Here is a 26,429-nt window from a genome sequence, read left to right on the forward strand (position 1 = left end):
ATCAGCTCGAATCTAAGGTTAGTGGCGACAAATTCAAGAGCTTAAGATAGTACACCTCAAATTTTAAAATGTTTCATAATTTTCGTAAATGTGATGATTTACTTGTCATGTGTGTGCGTACGTGTATGTGCTCATTTGTGCAAATGCTATAATATCCGAGTGATATTTCAGTCAAATTTGCTAAAATACCATTAGGTAAAAATTACAAAAATATCTTTATGAGTAGAAATTATCAAAATACTCTTATACGTAAAAATTATTAAAATACCTTTATGGATAGAAAATGACCAAAATACTCTTATATGTGGAAAGTACCAATATATATAGAAGTTATCTAAAAACCCTTATGTGTGGAAGTTAACAAAATATTCTTATGCACGTAAATTATCAAAATATTATTATACTTGAAATTATTGAATTGTCGCTAATAACTATAAAATTGGGTTTTACATCTTTAGTGTAAATGTCTAAATTGTCCAATAAGTATTAAAATAATTGAATTGCCCTTATGTTGCAAGAATGATTAAAATACTCCTAATACTTACTAAATAGTTTGAAAGCCCTAAAACTTGGGAAAATAAGACTAAAAAGTTCATTTTTAGGAATCTAATTTGGCTTCTAAGTAAGGGTTAATTTATGATTGTAGTATAAAACTCGTTCATATATATGAAGACCTATTATGTATATGAATATCTTTATAAACATATTTTGTGTGTGATTGTTGGGTGAATGTGTCTAATTTATCAACATATATACGTGGATTTATGTTGTTTAAAATAAATAATAATATAAACAACTACAATTAACACGTCTGATCTTTGTAAAATGAGACTTAAATACTCCATATTTAATTTGGATTAAGACTATAAGTGTGGATACCTAATATTTGATCTGGACTAAAGCAAGGAGTGTGAATATGAGTATCTGATATTTGACGCGTTAATACAGTTGTGTACATATACAACTATTAGTAAAACAACATCAATCATTTTATAAACAACTCAAATCTTTTTATCAGAACTTATTTCTGATTTGATATGCTAAGCAATTTGTTACTGTTCTAATCGTAATGAGTTCCTTTTTTTTTTTTTTTAAAGAAATAAACGATTCCATAAAATTGAAAGAGTTGCACGGAGTAGAGAATAAGCCTCGGACAGATGAAAGCCTAACACATAAAGGTCCAGTCCATCGGATGGAAGATGCGAAACAACATTGTAAGCATCACTCTCAATGATAACTCTCGCACAGTTCAACTCCAATGCAAGAAGAATACCTCGTGTGATGGCTACAGCTTCAACCTAACTAGCATCGCATAACGGCGCTAATGGAACAGCATGAGCAGCAATGATAACACCATAGTGATCACGAGCAACAAGGCCCACTGCCGAGGCACGGGTGTCCGAAAGAAACGCACCATCAACATTAATCTTGGTGATACATGCGGCTGGCTTTGACCATGAAGATGAAGCAATATGCGATCATGTGGATCAATCTTTGAGGCAGCATGCAAATAAGAATTTGCAGCGCCCCCACCTGAAGCGATGATATGCCAACCTGGAAGTCGCCTCCCTTCATGCACAAAGACATTGCGACGCATCCATAGATGATAAAGTAAAACTAGCGAATAGGTAAACTGCTCTGAGGATAGAAGAGAACGCATTGCAGTTAACCAGTCTCCGCAAGAGGCAAAGAGACCAAACGTTACACGTTGGTAGAAACCTGCACCAATGAGAATAAAGCGCGCCTCCCCACAATCGCGAATGGCGTGTAATACAGTCTCGTCCGCCACCCTACACATCGGGCAATGTCCATCAGTCAATCCCGCAAGAGATAAGCGTCGTCATGTAGTTAAAGCCTCGTGAGCAAGCCTCCATCCAAACAACTGGATCTTCGGTAATCTGGGCAACCGAGATAAAGACAACCACAAAGAAGGTGTCAGAGGAACCGGGAAGAAGGTCGCATCAGCCAATTATATCCCGAACGAACCGAATACACACCGATGAAATGATGGCTCCGTATTAAGACATCCGAGGAAGTCGAGTAGTCTACGAGATCGGACAATGCAGAATGAGTTCCTTTCTATATACATATTACCATGACAGTATCATTTAACCTTCTGATGTATTAATTATTAACCAGGCTTCATTGTATTTATGATTAGAATATTTACGTTTATGGACTTCATGAAAAATATCGTAAAGTATATATATATATCACCAAGCTTTATAAGTTTAACGTTTGGATTCTTTCCGTATACATGATAATTCACTTTTTCATTATTTGTAACAGGACATTCTTTTTGTATAAAAAATTAAACCTTTTTAAATTCTTTAAAAGAGTCCACGTAATTATTTTATTTATAAATAAATTTATTTACATTTATTAAGAGATCAATTATATTTAATTCATGAAAATATGTTAATTAATATAAAATATAAAATTTTATAAAAATATATTGTGATATTAATTAAAATTATATTTGTAAGTTAAACTTAGTTATATGTTTTATAAATTCATTGCACCAAACGTATCAACTTGATCTTTGAATATTTAAACGGACCCCTTTCACTATTCTTATCCATTATAATCCAATATAACATCAATTATTAGCACACAAATATGAATATAATTGTGACATATTTCTGTCCATTAATTTATTCATTTCATTAAAATTTTACATTAATTATATTCTAAATATGTTCACTGACAACCCCCTTCACTTTGTTTATCATTATGGCATTTATTACATGAATATAGATGTAATATAAATAATTTACCCAATTAAAGAATGATTCTTTAATTTACTCATAAATTTAAGATTTGGTGTATTAAAGAACAAGTTGATTTATCTTATTATTAGTATTTATTGCACACCATGTGTTTGCATGTGAAAACTTTTCCTTATTTATATCAAATGAATTAATTTAATTTAAATTTAGTAAAAATTAAAGAGAAAATCTTTTAAGATAAAATATTTACTCAAACAATAAATTATTTACTAAACTAATCTAAAATTCTTTTAAGTAAATTATATCTATTAAATTTAATAATAAGTCTCTTATATGGCAAGTTCAAGTCTTGAACTAACCTTCTTCCTATCTTTAATGGAAAGTTTAAGTTGGGGGTTAGTGTCTGGTTAGCAAAATAATTACATCCTAATCCAATGGCCCCACATAAGATTTCATTTGGCTGGTTATTAATTAAGCAAAGCCTTTTTTTTTTTTTTTTGGTAAAATATACCAAAAATTACCAAATTATGCTTAAATGATCATTTTGATCACTAAAACTGTCAAAAATTATAAAATTATTATTAAATTTATCAATCGAGTAGGAAATGGTCAATGTGACGTAAGAATAAATATAGAATTTGATTCGAATAGATTCTGATATGATCTAATCTGATCTTATATTTTTTATAATCCCAATTTGAATCAAATAAAATACTCTTGTAAAAAGATAAAATCGAATCGAGTTTATATAAACTCTTAGGGTGCGTTTGGATGGGCGTATGTGAGATTACCGGGGGAAATAATTTTTTCGAAATGTGATTCCCCCGTTTGGATTGCAAAGATTCCCAACCCCCAATAATAAGTCATTCACAACAGTTGTATTTTGGGAGCTTATTACCAGGAATGTGATTCCCCCCAATCTCTTAGGTATTATTACATTCTCGGTGTTTTGGACTAAAATACCCTTAACATATTTTTTTTGTTCAAAAATATCATTCTTCTGTTGTTGAATAAAAAAATTATACGAAGGTTAAATTACAAATTTATCCTTAAACTATTTTAGATTTATAAAAAAATCTATAATTAAAATTTTATATGAAGTTCAAGGATTAAAATAAAATTAAACCCTTTCATTAAACCTATTTATCTTTTAAATTTTGTAAAAAAATTATATAAAATTATGAATTTAATTTTTAAAGAAAATATATAAATTAAAAATAGTAAAATTATATATATTTTATGATTTTTTATACAAATATTTTCATTTTAATATTTACAATTTAACTTGTTAAAAAATTTGATATATAATAAGGATAATTGGTAAAATAAACATTCGAATAATATTTTATTTCTTTAACTAAACACTGTAATCTTATATTCCTACTAAACGAATCAAACACAACAATGTAACATTCTCAGTAATTGTTAGTTAATATTATATTCTGATAATCTTATTCCTGAAATTAATGTTACATTTCATGAACCAAACGTAAACTTAGTGATACATTGATTTTAATAATATTAAACGGTGAGGCTGTGGTTCAGGTGTAAGTTAAACCTGACTATGAAGCTTACCAGTTTGACCAGCTCCTATCACTAAAAAGGAAATGTCTTTTCTCAACCTTTTGGTCGACTCAGGCTCTTGTTTTTGTCAGTACACGTTAAGAGGATGATTTATTGCCTTTTAAGCTATCACCCTATTATATATTTATATATTTTTTAAATTTTAACCCATCAAAAGATTTTAATAATAAGCTTTAAAAGTTCGATATTCGAGCAGTTCAAGGAGTAAAATATATATATTATCAATAATTAATAAAATTCGAAATAAATATTATATATTATAATCTTCTTGAACAAGTAGTTGGTAGATTATATTTTTATTTTTCATCAATTTCTATGTAGTTTCGGTTACCTTTTCTTCTTCCCTTGGCTTGTCATGAACATAGTTACGTTTCATCTGGAACCCAATACCTTTGAACCACTTGTCAAATGTCAACCAGAGTTTTCAGACTAGTCCCCTCGGTTTAATCTCCTTTTAAATCTAGTTCTCAATCCAAAGAAATCACCATCGTTTCAACACTCAAAAGAGAATAAAAATCCATTTCCATCGCCATTTTCATCACCATGAACAACTCTAATACTTCACCTTCAAGTTCTACCCTAAACCAGACCATTGAATCTGACCAGAAATCCATGAAAGACAAGCGTTACCTCCCTCTTTTATTACTCAACTACGCCTTCCTCTTGGTTGGTTCTTTGTCTTCAAGCTTACTCTCCAAGTATTACTTCAACCACAAAGGCTCAAGCCGATGGGTTTCAACTTGGGTTCAATCTGCTGGGTTTCCTCTACTTGTAATCCCCATTCTACTTCCTTACTATCTCTTCAAATCCACCCAACGTAAACCCTTCACTCGTTTCACTCCAAGAATCTTAGCATTGTCGATATTTATCGGCTTCATGTTAGGCATAAACAATCTTCTTTTCGCATGGGGTATCTCGTATCTCCCTGTGTCGACCTCGTCTCTCGTTTATCATCTCAGTTAGTGTTCAATCTCATCTTGTCTGTGATCATCGTGAAGCAGAATATTACTTTCATGAACCTGAATTGTGTCATTTTGTTAACGTTATCTTCTGTGTTATTAGCCTTGGAATCAAGCAATGATAAACCCCATGGTTTAACCCGAGCCAAGTATTTCATCGGGTACTTCGCCACCATCGGTGCAGGGTTGCTTTTCGCGTTGTATCTTCCCATCATGGAGATGGTGTACAAGAAGGTGTATTGTTATGCAATGGTGATGGAAATGCAGCTTGTGATGGAGGTTGCGGCGACGGTGTTGGCGACTATCGGGATGGCGTTCGACGGTGGGTTTGCGGAGATGAAGAGGGAAGCGGTGCAAGTGTTCGATAAAGGGGAGGGGGTGTATTGGGTGACGGTGGTTTCAAACATAGTGAGTTGGCAGCTTTGTTTCATGGGGACGGCGGGGATGGTGTTCTTGACGTGTTCGTTGACCGGAGCGATCTGCATGACGGCGTTGCTGATGATGAACGTGGTGGGTGGGGTGGTGGTTTATAGGGATGATTTCGGTGGGATTAAGGCTGTTTCGACCGTGATGTGTGGGTGGGGATTTTGTTCTTATGTGTATGGGATGTATGTTAAGAATAAGATGATGAAGGACTTGGAGCATGATGTTGATGTTGATGATGATGATGATGGTCATGATGGGATGCATATTAAGAATGTTGAGATGGCTCCAATGGTTGCTTCTACTTCTTCGCCTCCTAATCGTTTTGGGGTTTGAAATTGTATTCACCTCTTGATTCATTTGATGTACTGATGCTTTGCTTGGATGTTTATGAAAACTATTTTGATCTATAACGGAGTGGCTGAAGAACTTTTATTTGTTTTTCGAATTTAAAGTCTTTGATTTAATTTATTTTGTTTCATTATCGAACTTTCAACCGTAATGCACCTAATTCATCTTTTGTTACAGATAAAATCCATATGATTATGGCTATATCACATCACACATAATATATCTTAAATTCAAACATAAGAAAATTTATAAACATAATTCGAATTCCTATCTACATGAATTGTATGCTTAAATAGGGATATATGGGTAGATCTAGATGCGTTTTTGACCTATCTAAACTCGATTTGTGTATTATACTATCCGTTCGTCATCTAAATTAATTTAGGTTTGAGGAGGTTTTCTTAACTCAATTTTTAAAGTAAAAATTCGCATCTAAATTTGATCAAACTTGATCCAAACAAATATATATATTCTCATTTTCATTCGATAAAATAAAAATTTAATTGAAAAAACTATAAAGATAGGAGTATTATTATAATTATATCTAAATTTATAAAAGGTATAAATTATTGTGGATGAGATCTAATTGAAAAATTTTCACTCTAAACCTAAATCCCTTTCGATTTTATCCTTAACCATATGGCTAAATGTAGCTATATTTGTGAGCGTGATATATTTTAGGATTGTTGTGTTAGTGTATGTTATTTCGGTGCTAAGACACGCTTAATTAGGGGTGTGTAAATCTGGGTACCCGCAACATCCGGGTCGGTGATTTCTCGGCCTGTGTCCCGACCCGGATGTTACGGGTACCCGGATTTTGCAGGTACCCGTTTTTTCTATTTTTATTTTTAAATTATTAATTTAAAAAATATATATACAAATTTAATTGTTCGAAACTTCGAATTACATTATCTAATATCTGAATAGCTGCAGTGACAAAGACAGTACTAAACATCCAAACCTATTTCTATGGATTATTCATAGTGATAAGTTGTAAGCGTTTTGGACAACCGATAGAGTTTTCAATAATGCTTATGCGTGCGTTTCTGTTATGTTAATCGTAATTGTAATGAACATTATTAAAACAAAAATCAAAGTTACGGACATATTATTGAAGAAAACATTAAGTTTCAATGTTTTTTTCCTTTCTTTCTGAAATGTAGTTCTTCCTTTGCCAGTTTGTTATCTTATTTTTCTTGCTGGAACACGATTCCTTTCAGTGTCTTAACTTAAAACAACCACCAACGTTTACAATGAAATGCTAGAACAATAATTCATTATATATATATATATATAATAAAATAAAATAAAAATAAAAACTAACCAGGTACCCGGAAAAATTAGATTTTATGACCCGGGCCCGACCCAGCCGAATAATTTTTTTTAAAGAAAAATACCCGATTTTTTAGGTTCGGGTTGGCGGGTCGACGAGTCGGGTCAACCGGGCCGGGTAGTTTTGCACACCCCTATGCTTAATGCATGTATGTAGGGCTGTTCATTCGGTTAAAACCGAATCGAACCGAACCGAATTAATCATAACCGAATTAACCAAACTTTTTTTTTCTTTAACCGTTAATCGAACCGAATTTTTTTCCAAACATATTAACCGAACCGAATAAATTTCGGTTAATTCGGTTAATTTTTGAATTAACCGAAATTTTTTTAAAATTTTCTAATTTATATAAAAATTAAATGTTTTTTAATTAAAAAAAGTTTATAATTAATTTAAATAATATATAATTATAAAATAAAAAAATTTCAGATAGATTTTTTAATTAATTAATATTGATTTAGGTTTAAAAGTTATTGGATCTTAAATTATTAATTGGGTTTTAAATGGTTTGGGCTTAGCCCATATGTTATATATAATATATTTAATTTTTTTTAATTAAAAAAACAGTTTACAATTAATTTAAATAATATATAATTATAAAATAAAAAATTTATATAATTTTTTTAATTAATTAATATTGATTTAGGTTTAAAAGTTATTAGATCTTAAATTATTAATTGGGTTTCAAATAGTTTGGGCTAAGCCTATATGTTATATATAATATATTTAAAATTTAAAATTTAATTTCGGTTAATTAACCGAATTCGAATCGAATTAATCGTTAACCGAATTCTAAATTTTTTTTAACCATTAACCGACCGAACTAATTCGATAACCGAACCGAATTAACCGAACTAATTCGATTCAGTCGATTAACCGAATTAATTCGGTTATTTGAACACCCATACATGTATGTTAGGTTGGAAGTGAGCCCTAATCATATTTGGGCCATTTAGTAGAACTTTGGAATGACTCGGTGCCTTCGAGGTCATTTTTCTTTATTCATGTATTGCAATATCGATCCTAGATCAACAATTAATTATAAATATTCAATCAAAATTGTAACACATATGTTTATTTATTATATGTACGTACATGTGAATTATAAAATTTAGGATTAATTTTTTTTTATGAAATTATATTAAAAATTTAAGAGTGTAAAATTATAAAATTTTAGATGATATAAAATTAAATTATCTATAAAAAATATTTAAGTTAAATAAAAATTTAATTATTTTTAAAATATGATAGTCTCGGCACTTCTTTGATCTATCCCTGCATAAAATACTTCTAAGAAAAGTTGGTAAGGTTTCGTGGCAAATAACTGATTCCATGAGAGAAAAAGGCTGCAAACACATGGTGATTCCTTGAACCACAACAATGAAACAATTAGGGACAATAATAAAAAACTCAAAATTGATCGGTTTTAATTCGATCCTAATTAATACATTATATATATTTAAATGAGTTTTAAATTAAATTTTCTGTTATAATGTTTTAAGTTTAGATTGGGTGAAACTAGTCCCATCTTGATACATTCATTAAAACATAAACTTTTAATTTATAATTATTTATATAATATATTTCAACTTCTTTTATGGGCGAGTCATATTTTGTTTTTAAATTTTGAAATTAAGTCAAGATGAAATATATAATTGATTTTTAATATCAATTCTACATCAAATTAAATTATATTAAAATTGAAATCAAATTATATTTTTATTATACCAAAATCCAATTAACATATCTAAATGCAATTGAAATAGCCATCAATTCTACTTTCATGGTGTAACGCCTCTAACCCGTACCTGACCCGGATACGAGTTTGGGATGTCAAATTGACTTTTTAAAACAATATTCTTACAAAATAACAAAACATTTGGACTTATATTAAGAAAATACGATAATATAACGTTGAATTACGTTTCATTATAACAAATTTAAGGCAAAAACGTTTTTATGGATAGTATTATACTGCTACAGTACCGTGAACAGTACTACAGTGTACTGATGCGCTGCTACAGTGTACCGATGTACAAAAACATCAAATATAAATTGTGTATCGATGCACTACAGTGTACCGATGCACTGCTACAATACTGCTACAGTAACTTAAGCTCAACTTATATAAAAACTCAAAAATTTAAGCTTTCATCATGATAAAGTTACCATTTACATAAATACGTTTAAAACATTACAAAACTCGATCAGAGCATACATATTATGACTCTATTTACATGCCAACACATATATTACATAAGCGGACATACTGTATAAGGTGATTCTGATATGATCTTCAAATAATGATATGCCGCTCTGCCGCTCCTAAGACCGGTCTTCTTGCTTTTATGTACCTACGTGTAAATCACTTACACGCTAAGTCATAGACTTAGTGAGGCATAAACTTATAATGATAATGCATTTCTTATGAGTATGAACATATAACATGCTATTTAGAATTCCATATAATTCCATATGATTCATTATAAACAATATTGATACTATAACATATAATGAAACACACACTTTTCACCTTATTTATAGGCCCATGTATATACTGAGAACTTAAGGTATTCGAGTACTTAGAGGTTGTGCACATCTACTGTCACCATAGCTCGTATAATTCCCACTGAGTGGCATATGAAATTTGTCCCAAAGGACCTGTGAATATGTCCTGAAGGACCTATGAAACCCTCGACTCTTGGCATGCCAATTATACCTAGAGCTCTCATATTACATAACATGGGCATTAATATTATTTTTCATATAAACATGTATTCATGTCATTTCCTTTGTGATCACATTTGTCTTTCTTCAATCACATTCACATTTGCGTATAACCATCCATCTTATATCATATAACATGTATCAAATCATATGTAAACCTATATGACTTATGCATATTTAATAAAGACTATAATTTATGCATGTTCATAACTATTATACTATGAAATTGACCTAGGAAATAGACTTATCGCAAGTCTTATTTCCATTAGATTATCCCTATATTATGCACTCACCTTGGCCTTCTTGCATTGGTTCAATCCTAATTCTTCGATTATTCCGGAACTTCTTGCGTTGGTTCAATCCTAATTCTTCGATTAGTCCGGAACGAAATTACGTTCTATATCTACATAACAATACATAGATCCATCAATATTCTAATTGATATACTCTAATCTTCCCTTTTCTAAACTAATGGAAAATATCAATTTCCATTTTCCCTTTGAAGTGTATCGATACACACTATAGTGTATCGATACATCCCTTCACTGGTGTATTGGTACACTACCTGTGTATCGATACACTTATTGCATTCGATGTTTCTTCATTTAAGAGTGTATCGGTACATATTGAATGTGTACTGATGCACCTTGCCTAGAAATCATATTTTAAGCCCGAAAATTCATCCTTTTCAACTTAAATTCTTCATGTTTCATTCCCTTTTCTATTCTTAACTCAAGTACATATACTTAAACTAATTTCTACTCATTCAATACATCCTTAACCTCAAAATTTCATCTTTCATATGGAAATCAATAATCATACCAAATTTTCAAGATGCTCTAAATTCAATTCTATCACTTCATATCTCTTAATTAAGTTGATGACAAGTCAAATTTAGTTTCAAATTCAACTTATCAACTCTTTTCCATAAATTCACTTAAAAACTCATTCTCTTTAATCTTTCAAAACTTCTTCATCTTTTGATTTTAAGACAACTTAAGCTTTTCTTAAGCTTAAGTATCACCTAAGGATCAAAACCCACTCTTAAAATCAACAAATAATCAACTAATCAGAAAACTTACCTTTGCTTGGCTCTCTCTCTCTTATTAAGAAGAAAAGAAGAAGGAAGAGATTTCTGGTGAAATCTCTCAACCTTATCCCCATATATATTCTTATTTTATCCATTTCTAAGTCAAATGACCATTTTGCCCTTTAATTCCTTTAATAATTACCAACAACCCTTCATAAAATATCTTCAAATAAATTCTAGAACTATTCAACTATTTTATTTTAATCACCAAATTCTGAAGTTTTACAATTTAGTCACTAACCCGTAGTTTGGGATGTTACACATGGAGTCCGTGATTCCCGCTGTACTAAAAGAGTAAATGTTAGTAACTTTTAATATTAAAAGTAATGAAAAACACAAATGAAGGTATATATTTTCCAAAGTACAGAGGACAAGTAAAACTTAATTAATCAAAATTTTGAAATACAAAGGTTTATGTTCACCCATTTTAACGATTTAAATAAAAAATAATTTCAATTAATTCCAATGTGTAAATATATTATTATTTTTAATTGTTACGTAAGTTCCTCTCCATCAAATGCTAACAAAAAGTAATTTGATCCATAACATTTAAATAACTAAGTGGTATGATTGACAAAATTAAAATATTATTAGTTAAAATGGATTTCTCTAATAACTAATGACTTGTGTCTCTTAAATTACTCATCGTATTCAAGTCTCTAACCATTATGATTAATAACTCTCCATCGGTAAAATTGCTTGAATAATGTTGTGGGAAATTTTTTTTCTCACATAAGGTCTCTAGAAGATTATTTGTTGAAATAAGACATTTGTTACAATGAGGAAGAAGCCAGGACAATCATGTGTCTTGAAGAGACATCGGGAACACCATACATCTTCAATATTTGTATATTTCCCGTGAAGCTAAAGATACATTACAATCCATGCGTCTTCCTAGATAAAATTGTAAACGTGTCGTGTCTCATGCATCTTTTATCATTTACCGTTATCACCCTAGCAGAGAAAATAATTCTCCCAATACTCCATACCAGACAGTGACAAAACTAAGTATACTTCTAGGGGGCAGTGCCCTCTTTCAATTTTTTTTATTATTAAAAAATATATAGGGATAAATACCTATTTAGATATTTAAGTTTTGATTTATTTTAATTTTTTTCTTCTAATTTTTTATTATTAATTATATTTTATCTCATTGAACTAAAATCTTGGTTCTATCCATAATATCAGCTAATTTTTTTTAACCCCATCCAGACAATTTTACCTCGATTAGTTGGTTGGATTATATTTATTTCCATTGATGCCTAAAATAGGCATGTTTGGAATTATCTTTTAAAGCAAGTGGAGTCGAGTACTATGGAATAAAAGAATTTAAAATCCAATGGAGGGGGTGGCTTCACTCCTTTATCTCAGGTCTTTTGGCATCAAACTAAGATTTTCTTGTTCTCATACTTCCCAACACAATGGACTGGTGCGAAGAGATCACAGCCATATAGAAGAAAAATGGGTGTTCCCATCGTCTTCATCACCAAAACCAATCATGAACAACTCCAATGAAGCTCACCAAATGGCTGTTCCCATGTCAAACAAGCGCTACCTCCCTCTTTTGTTGCTCAACTACGCCTTCCTCTTCGTTGGTTCTTTGTCTTCAAGCTTGCTCTCCAAGTATTACTTCATCCCCAAGGGATCAAGCATATGGGTTTCAACTTGGGTTCAATCTGCTGGGTTTCCTCTAATTATAATCCCCATTCTTCTTCCTTATTATCTTTTTAAATCCACTGAACGTAAACCCTTCGCTCGTTTCACCCCCAAACTTCTGGTTTTGTCGATCTTCCTAGGGTTCATGTTAGGCTTAAACAACCTGCTGTTCTCATGGAAAAATTCGTATCTTCCTGTGTCGAATTCGTCTCTTCTTTTATCATCTCAGTTAGTGTTCAATGTTATTCTATCTGTGATCATCGTGAAGCAGAAGATCACTTTCATGAACCTAAGTTGTGTCATTTTGTTAACGTTATCTTCTGTGTTATTAGCCTTGGAATCCAGCAATAATAAACCCCATGGTTTAATTCGAGCCAAGTACTTCATCGGGTATTTTTCAACCATTGGTGCAGGGTTGCTTTTCGCTTTGTATCTTCCTATTATGGAGATGGTGTACAAGAAGGCGTATTGTTATGCAATGGTGATGGAAATGCAGCTGGTGATTATCGGGATGGTGTTCGACGGTGGGTTTGTGGAGATGAAGAGGGAAGGGAGTGGGGTGTTTGATAAAGGGGAGAGGGTTTATTGGTTGACGGTGGCTTCAAACGTCGTGAGTTGGCAGCTTTGTTTCATGGGGACGGCGGGGGTGGTGTTCTTGACGTGTTCATTGACCGGAGGGATCTGCATGACGGCGTTGCTGATGATGAACGTGGTGGGTGGGGTGGTGGCTTATGGGGACGAATTTGGTGGGGTTAAGGCTGTTTCCACTGTGATGTGTGGTTGGGGCTTTTGTTCTTATGTGTATGGGATGTATGCTAAGAACAAGATGATAAAGTATTTGAATCCGGATTCGTATATTACAGAAATTATAGATATTCGACCCGATATTCTGATCCATGATCATCATCAACAGGGTCGGTCCAATGAGTTTTAATGCCCTGGGAGAGATAATAATTTTATACCCTTCAAGTTGAGAATTCTTTCTCGGGTTTCTCTGGTTGTTGATGTTATCTTCTTGTCTCCCTGAATGTTCTGAAAGAGCAAGCTGTTGGAGATGCATCATTGCTACCATGCTGATTGCGAATATAGCTATATTGCTTAGTATCCCACCCATATGGTCAAAATTCAGTGATTTCTTTGCATAGTTGAAGCTAGAAACCAGAACTTTGATTAGCTTATCAGAGTACTTCCCTTTGTGTGATACTAGATTCTGTCCAAATGGACCGTTTGGTGTACGGTAAAGGTTTTCGGGTGAGACATAACGGCTAGCATCGTGTACACCTCCCACAAAAGCTAGAGCTTCATCAATTGCTTTGTACTTCTTTCCATGATGCTCAGCCAATCTCAATGCAATAATTATCCGACTTTGTTCTAATCGTGCAATGGCAGCATCTCTCTGGACCTGCTGCTGGATTTGTACAGTGTAAAAGGAAGAGAAGACATACATAACATGAGAGATCCGTGTGACATGCTAATTGCTTATATCCGAAAAACTATTACAAACATAAAATTAAAAGCAAACATGTAAGATCAGAATCAGAAAAGTTCAGGAAAAATGACACCACAACACCTCAAAAAAATCAATGAATCCGAACCCGGCATTTTTCAGTCTGGATGGTGAAGCAACGAATTAGTATTCAACCCATTCATGGGTGCAAACTTGTGCAGTTTCTGGCCCTAAATCTCATATCAACAACTCCTTCCGCATTACAAAATGCGGCTCCTAATCCTAATAAATCTATTCATTGTCTCACCATTCTCTACAGATTTCAGAATTCAGAAAACCAAAGAATTTTCACTTTAGATAAAGATCATTTCCGTAGAAGCAATATGTAACATTTCCTTTTGGATAAAGATAATTTTCATAGAAACTATATGTTACAACCAAGGCCGTCTTGTAAATTTTGGTGGCCCTATGCCATAACAGTAAAATAGGCCTTTTAAAACTAAAATATTAGATATATAAAAAAGTTACTAATATTTCAAAATTTGGTGGCCCTATGCCATAACAGTAAAATAGGTCTTGGACTTGAAATTTTTTTGGCCAAACATCTTAAATACTCATATATACAAAAGACTTAAAAAAATTTGGAGGCTCTTACAAAAATTGGACCCTGAGCGTTTGGGCAGCCCGCACAGGCGCAAAACCGGCCCTGGTTACAACTTCATTTCAGATAAAGCTCTCAGTTCCCTATATAACAAGTCTCACTGCTCGTTTTTCAACAGCCCATTCTGTACATTTAGAATGATTAATAATAATTCTCAAATAACCCAACACTGAATTATAACTCCTTTCATTTCGTCATTCCGATTCCATTGATTAATTTAACACAAAGCAAACAAAACCAGTAAAGAAAATCTGATGCCCCCTCAACCCATTCACTCAACACTTCATTCCCTGATTCTCCAATGCAATTAAGTGGTGAGAAAAGAATAAGTGGGGGAACTGAACAAGGGGTTGACTCAGCTGATGTCGAGTTAAATGGTGAACTAAATAATTACCAACAAAACCAAAGTCAGTAGCATTTTTTTTCCAAATCAGCTTGCAGTAGCACGTACATGCTACCCATCTTTGTCTTCTAGAAAATGATGCCCCTACATGCTGCCCTGGACCGTCGCCCATTTGACACATGTATAGGGCCGACCCTGATCATCAACATGATGTTAGTTCCATTGAGATGACTTAAACTATCCTAATCACTTAGGGGTTTGAAACTGTGTATTTTACACCTTGGGGTTAGAATTATATGTTAAAATATATGTATATATTTCTCTTTATTTTCAAGAAAATTAAAACCTATGTATTGCATCTAATTGATAATTTAGTTAACTTGATTATATGATTCGATGTTGTGCATAGAGAGATTGAAGAATTAATATTATTATTTAACTTTTTTTCACATTTGATGAACCAACTATTTTTTTTAGTTTTGTTTTGATTACCTAATTATATTTTAAAAAAATATTATTAATATTATGTTTTAATTTTATTTTGATCACCTATTGTTAAAAAAATTGTCATTAATGTTACGTATCATTATAAGATAATATCACATCATTATTAAAAATATATATATCATATCTAGAGTTATGTTAATTTTTTAACAACTTGTGACCAAATAAACCACAATATAATGTTAGTGATGATATTTTAAAAAATAATTAGATGATAAAAATAAAAATAAAATGATAATTAAATGATTAAATACATAATTTATAATAATCTGTAGAGGGATGGAGCTACGGCTGCAAAGAATGTAAGTTTTATCATCATAAGGGATGCGAGACACGCCCTCAGCTTAACCATCCTTTCCACCCCCAACATACACTCATTTTTTTGCCAAAATCACCTTATAACGGTAGTGAATACAAATGTAATTTGTGTGGTGGGTTATCTTGGGGTTTTGCTTATCATTGTGTTACATGTGAGTTCTATCTGGACACCAACTGTGCTTTGCTTCAATCACCCATGTGTGCACATTTTCCTAATTCTTTGCACCCTCACCCACTGTTCTTCATTCAAAACCATAAGAACCAAGTCAAATATGATTTCTTCGGATGTAAGAAATCATTATCTGATCCAATTTACCACTGTACCAATTGTTCCTATAAAACAAACTTTAACCTTCGTAAGGAATGAGGTGAATTCCCCCTTGAGATTATTCACCCTTATGACCGTAACCATCCTCTTACTCTCTTGTTAAAGCAACCATCTCATCCTGATAAATGTGATTCTCATTTATGCAAAACTCAACACAACGTGGGAGGATTTGTTTATTCTTGTTCGCTTTGCAACTTAGAGCTTACTCTTGATTATTATTTTTCACCACAAACCATCACTCATCCAAGTCATGAACACCCGTGGATGTTCATATCAAGACAAATGTCATTTATTTGTGATTTTTGTGGCATCCCCGGAGATGGCTCCCCTTATCTATGTGCTACATGTGACCTTGTTGTCCACAAGAAATGCATTTCATTGCCACGCAACATCATGATAACACGACATCGTCACTCAATTTCCCGTTCATATTATCTTCGACAAAATCAAGTTGAAGATCGGACGTGCAGAATTTGTTACAAGGAAGTTGGTATAAGACATGGCAGGTACCGTTGTTCTACTTCTGATTGTGATTATATTGCTCATGTACATTGTGCAACCGATCCTGCAATTTGGGATGGGACAGCTGTCTTGGATGTTAATGATGAGATGTCTAAAGAAGCGTTGAGTGAATCTTTGAATTTGATAACTGATAATCTGCTAAAGTTTATGAAACAGAGAGGTGTCAACTTCACAAGTCTGTGTATCAGGTTTGTCAATAATGGCTAATGGCCTTTGTGTTATGTTTAGTAATGTTTAAGCACTTCTTGTAGTTTGTTTAGCTCCAACATGAACTGTACATATATGCCATATGCTTGTCTATTTGGTTGTTATTGTTTCAACAAATGAAAATGATGTCAAAATTCTTAATCAACTGCTGTGTGCTTTCTCATAAGAACAATTATGGGAGATAGATCGTCTTAATAGAGGCGGATCGTAATGAGGGTCAAACTTTTAATTACATCAAGTCCTTCAAAAATCTTTAAAATTTTAATTGCACCCCTCAATTTTTTTAGATTCTCATTATGCTCCAAAAATTTTGAAATTTTTTAATCATACCTCAAAATTTTATATAGATTCTTAACTTTTTTTTTAAAAAATCATCAAACCCTGCAAATTTTTTATAAATTTTAATTGGATCTCCCTAACCTATTTTTGGCATTATTTGCCCCTACATATAAATAATTACTACTAAAAACCAACCAACCAATCAATGTTTGACATATGACTTATTTTTTAAATTTTCTTTATTTTTTAAAAAATAAAATTCATTTTTTTAAAAAAAAACCTTACTTTTCCTATTTTTCACGAAACACCACAAAATTCATAAAACCCTAATTCATAAATACCTAAAACTATAATTAAGTTTAGGAATTGAGGCTACGAGAAAGGAATATCTAGCAGTAGGGGTCCAGTGACGGGTGGGTGGTTGCCTAGAATAGGACTGTAAATGAGCCGAGTCGACTCGAAAATTATAAAATGAAGTTCGACTCAGCTCGAAAACTCGCGAGCTTAAATACCTAAAACTATAATTAAGTTTAGGAATTGAGGCTACGAGAAAGGAATATCTAGCAGTAGGGGTCCAGTGACGGATGGGTGGTTGCCTAGAATAGGGCTGTAAATGAGTCGAGTCGACTCGAAAATTATAAAATGAAGTTCGACTCAGCTCGAAAACTCGCGAGCTTAAAATTTTCAAACTTAACTCGAACTCGAAACTATGAATTGAAGCTTCGTTTTGTCAAATGCCTTATCTCCCACCAATTTAGACCTTTTAATTGCCACAATGCTTCCATCTGCTAACATTCCTTTATAAATCAATTCCTTAACTACCGCGACCAAAAATTCAATTTCTCATTATAATAATCTGTTGCCTTTTCCAATTCCTTTGAAGCAAACAACTTTATTTTATCAACATTACCTTCTTCATTGTTGGACAATTGTTGTTGCAGCAATAGGCCTCCATTCCTTTTAAAGTATTTCTGCTTTAGCTTGGTTATGTTTCTTTTTGCTAAAAGTTTGTGCAAATACCTTGTACTGAGTAGCACAAATATTGTCCCAATGCTAGTGCTGCAACCTATATTATATGAGAAACATAATTTACTATAGCAAAAGGGTAAATTTTCAAATTAATATCTACCTGTAAAATATCCTAACTTAACTGAAAAATAAGTGTCTAAACTGGTTTTTTCTAAGTATTTAATTTTTTTAGTCAAAGTAGGTCTCTAACATTTTGTTATGTTATCATCTTATGATAAATATATTATCTTTATTAAAAATCGAAAATATATTATCTTTATTAAAAATCGATTAATAGATAATAACATGATATGTGACATGTGATATATAACAAGGATAATTATACCACTGTGGGATAGCTCTAGCTACTGTATTTGGCCATATTCGGCTTCTTCTTGACCCGATTTGTACATTATTCTTTTTTCCAACTTTCTCAACCCAAATTTGTCATTATACTTTTAAAAAACTTGCTCAACAATTATGAAATTAAGATTTAAGTTTGAGATAGCCTACAATCTGATTTTCAGATCTAGTTATCGTATCAAATTAAAATCTTAGTGTTGTATAGTTACATCTTCAGACACCTTTTAACCATTCAAATTTGTCAAAATTTGCCTCAAAATCCTTCCATCACATGAAAGTTTCCTACAAGGCCCAACGACCATAAAAGGAGGACTCCTCATGGTGTATTTTCATTGGTCCAACATTTTAATACCCAAGGATCCAAATTTATATAACTAAGCCATACTTTAGGGTGCAAAGTGAAAAAAAAGTAAACGTAGAGGATCAAAATGGAATAAAAAAAATTTAGGGTGTTAAATCAGAAAACATGTATACTTGAAAGGCCAAATTGAGAATTAAGGCAAAAGAAAAATCCCTAATTTAATTTGATTTTATTCCTCCCAATTTTTATTAATTATAATTTACCCCTTAAACTAGTATAAATTGGTATGCCTACTTCGTTTCTGTGTGTGAGCGCGTGTATGTACCAAAGTGATTCATACTTTGCACCTCTAAGAAAGTGAATTATCATCACTTGAGCTAAATTTAATGCATACCTACTATGATGGGCAAAATGTGTGAGCTTTTAGGTACTTTTGTCACGATTCTTGGACTTATGGGCTTGAACACGTCTTTGATATAATCATATCATATCCAACCGGACAAGATGATGAACAGTTGTTGCCAGGAGTATTCACCGTCGGAGGGACAGAAGATGTTTGAACCTTCTCTCAACTCACACAACCCTCGTTTATGTGTTCCCCATTGCAGTGTCGTGGGAACGCCCCAACAAATTCCGATTTTTAGTGACATTGGGGTCGGAATCATCTTCTCTACCGAATCGTTGTAACGTTCGTCGACAACGAAAACAGATCCGCGTGATCTATTGTTTCCTTTCTAGGATAAATCGGTGTCACGGTTACTGCAAAGGAGCTAAGACCAGAAGAGCAACTCAATTCGGAAGCTACATTGCAGACAATAACCATCAGGTCTATCGCCAGTTGAATTACTAAGAAAAGTAGGACATCCGCAACCAAAAGACACGAATCTGTAGAAGATGTCTGAGAAGAGAACGGGGATGCTTGTTAGGTTGAGACTAACCACATTAGTTTCTCGATCTTCATCGAGGCAATCGGAATAAGTTATCGGATCAATGACAGCCGTGCGTTGGGAAAATGAAATCTCCAGTAACTGCAGATTGATGCTACTTATGAAAGGCCTTAGCCCTTTAATGGTCTAATTGCAAGTTATTCTGAACGCATTATTGATGTAGCAGCCATCTTTAATTCCAAATGGAAAGGTGATATCGAAGTTCCCACATCTTTCAATACAGCTATCCCTGTAAGGTAATGGTAGAGTTGGGCATTTAACCAGTGGAGGTGGGTAACCTGGGTTTTCACCTCCTCTTACTTCTCTCGGCTTCATAGCAAGAACAAAAGCACCGATTAACCACCTAATTAATAACGCTTAAACTTTATCATTAGTTCTTATATTATGCGTAAGTTATAAATATATTGATTTTCTGCCCAATAAAATACACGCTAACAAGTTTTTCAACTTCATTAAGAGTTAAGTAAAAAAAATTCAGACTTCATAGTAGATTTTGTTATATAACAGCTTGTTTGGTTGATTTCCAAGATATTATTCCACCTCTAAGAATAAACATATAATTACTAGTGATTTTAATCTTATTTTATTTCAATTATATATCCGATTAACTTCATTGTATTGGTTTTAATTGTATTAGAAAACATGTACTACATAATCGTTAAAGAGCAAAATACACAAATGATGTGTGTAATATAATAAATAAACTTTGGTTTAATGTATAATTTAATTAGACATGTATCTTTTTTGGGCTGATTTGTTAGCAATTAGTTGTTGGGCTGACTTGTTAGATTGGTTAGAGGTATTAATTTCTCAAGTGTTTGCCCTAACACTCCCATCTTTCCATATACCATATCTCATTTTTCTATCACTTTCACCAGAGGTACTCTGCCGAACTGAAGCAGTTTTAATTCTTCTTCTTCTTCTTCTTCATCTAATGGCTCCCATGGAGTCTGAGAGCAGGAAAGAGGGACAGATGGAACTTCAACATATTGGCCATGAACATCCTCTAGTCTTAATGCATCATCAGATTGTTGCAAGTGAAGACGAAGATGAAAGAGCAGGTTGTGGCTTTGGGTGTGGGATACCTCTGGAGGGCTGGATCTACGGCTGCAGTGAATGTAAGTTTTATCTTCATAAGGGATGCGCCGAGTTGGACTTACAACCCCGGCTCAACCATCCTTTCCACCCACAACACACTCTCACTTTTTTGCCAAAATCTCCTTATAGTTGTGGTGAATACGTGTGTAGTTTGTGTGGTGGGATGTTTAGTGGATTTGTTTATCATTGTGCTACTTGTCAATTCGATCTGGACATCAACTGTGCTTTGCTTCAATCATCCATGTCTGCAAATTTTCCTATTTCTTTGCACCCTCATCCATTGCTCTTCATTGAAAACCATAATGATCAAGTCAAGTATGATTGTTCCGGATGCATGAAATCATTATCTGGTCCAATTTACCACTGCCCCGATTGTTCCTATCCGTCGCACTTTAACCTTCATAAGGAATGTGGTGAACTACCCCTTGAGATGAATCACTCATACGATCGTAACCATCCTCTTACTCTCTTGCCAAAACTTCCCACTCATCCTGAGAAATGTAGTTGCTATCTATGCAGAACTCAATGGAGAGGATTTGTTTATTCTTGCTCTCTTTGCAACTTTGATCTTTCAATTGATGATTCATTTTCACCACGAACAATCACCCATGCTAGTCATGAACACCCGTGGATGCTTATGTTAAGAAAAATGTCATTTATTTGTGACTTTTGTGGTACTGCCGGAGATCACTCCCCTTATCTTTGTACCATATGTGATCTTCTTGTCCACAAGAAGTGCATCACGTTGCCACGTAAGATCATGCTAACTCGACATCATCATCTGCTTTCTCATTCATATTATCTTCAACAAAATCAAGTTAAAGACTGGACGTGCAGAATTTGTTACGAGGAGGTTGACATGAGGTATGGCAATTATTATTGTTCAACTTGTGATTGTGATTATATTGCACATGTACATTGTGCAACCGATCCTGTAATTTGGGATGGAACAATTTTCCCTGAAGATTATGATGAGAGCTCCATGGAAGCACTGCTTGAATCTTCCAACTTAATTACTGATGTTGTTGAACAAATAATTATTGGAGAACAAATGGTAGCAAGTGAGATTAAACATGCTTACCATGTTCACAATTTAACACTCACTTTTAGAGGAGAGATCAACAATGACAGCCAATGTGACGGATGCATGAGGCCTATCTCTACTCCTTTTTACAGTTGTGACCAATGCAAGTTTTTCCTCCATAAAGATTGTGCGGAATTGCCTAGAACAATGCGACATCCATTCCACAAGCACTTACTTACGCTTACAAACTCACATGCAGGGGATGAATATTCGTATTGCAGTGCCTGTGGGCTTAAATACCAGGGATTTGGCTACCGATGTAACAAAAGTTTTTGCAAATATGAAATTAACTTCGACATTCGATGCATGTTATTATCGGACACCTTGAAGCACCCAAGTCATGAGCATTCACTTTTTCTTGTCCATAACTTTAAAGGGGGTTGCAGTGGTTGTGGCACTGAATTAGACTCCATTGCATATAGATGCATGAAGCGTTGTGCTTTCACTTTAGATATTGGTTGTGCGACACTACCGCTCACTGCTTGGTACAAGTATGAAAAACATGCTCTTAATCTGACTTGTTTTGATGATTCTGATCCTTCTCAACTTTACTGTGATCTGTGTGAGAATGAAAGATGGCCAAATGACTGGTTTTACTATTGTGTTGATTGTGATAATTCTCTTCATTCCAGTTGTGCCCTTGGCGATCTCCCATATATGAAGCTAGGAAACAATCTTAGATCTTATTATCATCGACATTCGTTGACCGTTGTGAAAAACATCTGGAATTGCCCTCCATGTAAGGTGTGTGGTGAGCTTTGCAATGGACAGGGCCTCCAATGTAAAGAACCTCCCTGCAACTTTTCCGTCCACTGGGGATGCTGTTGGGAACTTCAATGATATTCCGCTCAAGTTTATGAAACAGAGAGGTGACAACTTCACAGGTATGTGTATCAGATTTGGCAATATTGGCTGGCTCATGGCCTCTGTGTTTCATATCTGATTTTTCATTATGTTTATTAATGTTTGAGGACTTGTAGTTTGTTTAGGTCCTACATGAATTGTATCAAGACATGATTGCCATCTGCTTTATATTTGGTTGTTATTGTTTCAACTGACTCTTTGTTGCAACAAAGGAAACTGATGTCAATATTCATAATCATCTTAATAATAGTAAATAGAATCAACTACTGCTGTGTGCTTTGCCATAAGAAAAAATACACCGAGACAGATTGTCATGGGCACCAAATTTTTAATTACATTAAGTCCTTAAAAAACCTTGAAAATTTTAATTACACCCCTGAATTTTTGTCAAGAAAAATTCTGGTCTGTGCTGTATGGAATTATTGTGTGTAGTGAACCGACAAAACGTTTGTCAACAATAAAAGCAAACTGTTGCCATTACTAGGAGAAATACGCATCACGTTTGCTGCAAAGGAACTAAGACCAGGGGTAACATTCTTAGAGCAGAATTCTTCATACTCGTACAATTGGGTTGCAGACACCAACTAACAGGATAATCATCAGTAGGACTGCGACCGAAACTACAACAACCTACAGAGACGAATCTGTTGAAGACATCCGAGAAGAGAAAGGGGGTGCCTGTAAGGTTGACATCCAAGAAGAGAAGTTGAAAACAGGATCACAAGTAGAAAGAAATTATAAAAGCTCGATAAGTAAACAGAAGTAAAAACCAGTGTTGCAACGAAAAATAGAATCATGGAACTCGTTGCTGAAGCAGAGACTCTGAGACTATACAATGATGATGATGATGAAGTAGTAGAAGGGGACCTTTTGATAAGAGAAGGTTTAGAGTATAAATTGGGGAGCTTTGTGTGGTTTAGGAAGCAATAGAAAGAGAAACGTCAGGGTTGAAGAGATGAGAAAGAAACTGAGCCAACTGTTGCACTGAATACAGGCATTGTTGAAGAAGTATATTGGATGATAATTTGTATAGTTGCTTTCAATTAGAAGGTATCTGTGGTCAGTTTTTAGAGCTGTGTCATTTCCATACCCACACATCCGTTCACTCCTAGCATTGACCCTTATTGATTAAGCTCCATGCTTTAGTGTTCTTGAAGTTTCAAGTCCTAGATTGAGATTCAGATCAGTCTGGTGGTCTCATATCAGATTACACTAAATACTTGGTACGTTTCGATTGTAAGGTAAAATGAAAACAAAGTGATTGCGAGTTTCAGGGGCAGCACCAACAGTTAAGACTCAAGAAATTGGTTGTCAACAGCAATCCTTATTTGTAACAGTCAATTTTCTTGTTGCAAGAGGGACTCTCAAGTATCTAACAGGAAGATGACCCAAACTAAAACCAGAAATGCTTTGGATAAGATCCAAATCATCAGTTGAGATCCCAGAAACAAAAAACTCACTTTCGGCAGTATTACAAAATACAGAGGATCCAACATTATCTTCTTACACTTAGGATGGAACTAGAAAACCCCTTAAGCACGAAATCAAAGTTTAAAGTATCAAATGCTTTCAAAATACCTACTTTAAGAACACTTTTAGGAGAAAGAGACTTCCTTACTTATCTCTTCATTAATTCTTGTGTTAAAACGGTGTTATTAACTATACTTGTACCTTTTACAAACGTTGTATGGTTTAATAAAATCATACCATGAAAGAAAGGAGCAAATCTATCCACTAGGATTCTTGTGATAGTCTTATACATTATAGAACAACAGGCAATAGGCCTGAAGTCTTCTGCCATGCAATGATGTGGAAATCTTTTGAACAAGAACAAGAGCAATTGCATCGAAATCAACCAGCAGAAAAGAAGCATTAGAATTTCACAACAGAAGTGAAATCAACTCCAACAATAAGTCAAGCAGCCTCGAAGAAAAGAGATGCGTTACCATTCAGGCAAAGAATACTGAAGGAGATTTTGCAGAAGCTTCACATTAAAACTTTGAACATTAAAGTCTGTACTCTGTAGTGCCAATAAGATTTGTCAAAAAATTGGTAATTTCAGTGACCATCTGCTCAAAAGTTTGAAGCTCGTTCCTCTATTCATCTTGAAGAACTCTAATGGTGTATTTCTTCTGTTTAACAGCAACCATTAATTAAAAAATGCTCTTTGATCTCTCTCTTGTAGCCATTTAACTTTAGCACTTTAAACTCTAATGGTTTAATGTAGTGAACATTCCTTCAAAATTTTCTAAGTTTTAATTAAACCCTTTTAAAACGTAATAAAAAGATCTACCATCGATAACTAATTCATCAAACTACATAATCCTCTTTGATGCACTTTAAATCATATCTGCAAACCATAACATGTTGTATAACAACTTTAAACCCAACGTTTTCAATGCATATGAATGTGTAAACAACGTTCATAAATTAGGTCACAATGCTTGGTTGGGATGGTAATGACCAAAGGCATGTGGGGGTTTGCTCTCTAATTCAATTATGAACTGAATGCTTTGATTTGTTTTTATAGTTCCCAACTCCCGCTTACTTCATATCCGTTACTATTTCTCCCGAGGGAATTTTCTTTTTCCCCACGCGCCATACCTCCTACGCGCGGTGCCCATTGATGTGGTAGAAGTCTTGTAAGGCCCCTTTATTATAGGGAGCGTTAGTCTCTTTACTATTAAATAGGTTAATACAAAAATTACATCGGAAGTGTATCAATTTATCCTCTAGAGATGAAAGTTATAATTTCATTCATGTGTTGCAATTATTATTTTTTAACATCTTAGATCACTAAAGATACAAACAAACTCTTTTTATAACTTCCTACCACTCAATCAGTTTATATTTTTTTTCCAAAATCACTTTAAAACTCATGAAATTCATCCTCAAATCTAAACGCATAATACCCTAAATTACTCCAATTTAAATTATCCATCATTTGATCATCATAGAATCAAAATATACAACTCATTTATTCATTTTCCACCACTCATCTTTTGAGATTTGAAGAAAGATACTTCATCGTCGAGAAATCAAAAGGAATATGAAATCATAAGTATTTTCACAAAATAATTAATAAAGTTTAGGGACATTTCATGATTTTTAAGAAATGCATCCATTCATAATGTTATCAAGTATGTAAAGACAAAGTAACTAAATAGGAGCGGGAATAAATTAAAAAATATTAAATTTTAATAACCAAAATAAGATTGAAAAAGAAAGTTAGAGATGAAACTTTCAATCTACCCTATTCATAACAAGCGCGTGAGTGTAGTAATTAAATCCATTAAGAACAAG

The 26,429-nt window shown here is 33.4% G+C and overlaps 3 protein-coding genes and 1 pseudogene across 3 annotated transcripts; 3 read left to right on the plus strand and 1 right to left on the minus strand.

Moving 5' to 3' along the window:
* Positions 1-4,822: 4,822 nt before the first annotated feature.
* LOC120128228 lies at positions 4,823-6,076 on the plus strand (annotated as a pseudogene).
* Positions 6,077-12,535: 6,459 nt separating this feature from the next.
* LOC120128347 (probable purine permease 4) lies at positions 12,536-13,786 on the plus strand. The gene has a single exon (XM_039146035.1). It carries the CDS (start codon positions 12,536-12,538, stop codon positions 13,784-13,786), a length of 1,251 nt encoding a protein of 416 aa, XP_039001966.1.
* Positions 13,787-13,813: 27 nt separating this feature from the next.
* Positions 13,814-14,299, minus strand: LOC120128348 (plastid division protein PDV1-like; the record flags this gene model as incomplete). The annotated part of the gene is made up of 1 exon (XM_039146036.1): positions 13,814-14,299. A coding segment is annotated over exon 1 (486 nt), but the record flags the coding sequence as incomplete, so codon positions are not given.
* A 2,386-nt stretch (positions 14,300-16,685) lies between these two features.
* LOC120128349 lies at positions 16,686-23,320 on the plus strand. Its single transcript, XM_039146037.1, has 2 exons — positions 16,686-17,150; positions 20,869-23,320. The coding sequence occupies exons 1-2, from the start codon at positions 16,718-16,720 to the stop codon at positions 23,100-23,102; spliced, it is 2,667 nt and encodes an 888-aa protein (XP_039001968.1). The 5' UTR covers positions 16,686-16,717; the 3' UTR covers positions 23,103-23,320.
* Positions 23,321-26,429: the final 3,109 nt, after the last annotated feature.

The sequence above is a fragment of the Hibiscus syriacus genome, unplaced genomic scaffold, assembly GCF_006381635.1.
Source record: "Hibiscus syriacus cultivar Baekdansim isolate YM2019G1 unplaced genomic scaffold, ASM638163v2 tig00110478_pilon, whole genome shotgun sequence".
NCBI classification, from domain to species: Eukaryota; Viridiplantae; Streptophyta; class Magnoliopsida; order Malvales; family Malvaceae; genus Hibiscus; species Hibiscus syriacus.

What these genes read in the sequence shown, in the direction of transcription:
- LOC120128349 (XM_039146037.1), top strand. Translation starts at nt 16,718, where the DNA reads ATGTTCATATCAAGACAAATGTCATTTATTTGTGATTTTTGTGGCATC. An exon ending in GAGAGGTGTCAACTTCACAA is followed by an intron (nt 17,151 to 20,868) that starts GTCTGTGTATCA and finishes CTGACTTGTTAG; the next exon opens with ATTGGTTAGAGGTATTAATT.
- LOC120128347 (XM_039146035.1), top strand. Translation starts at nt 12,536, where the DNA reads ATGGAGGGGGTGGCTTCACTCCTTTATCTCAGGTCTTTTGGCATCAAA.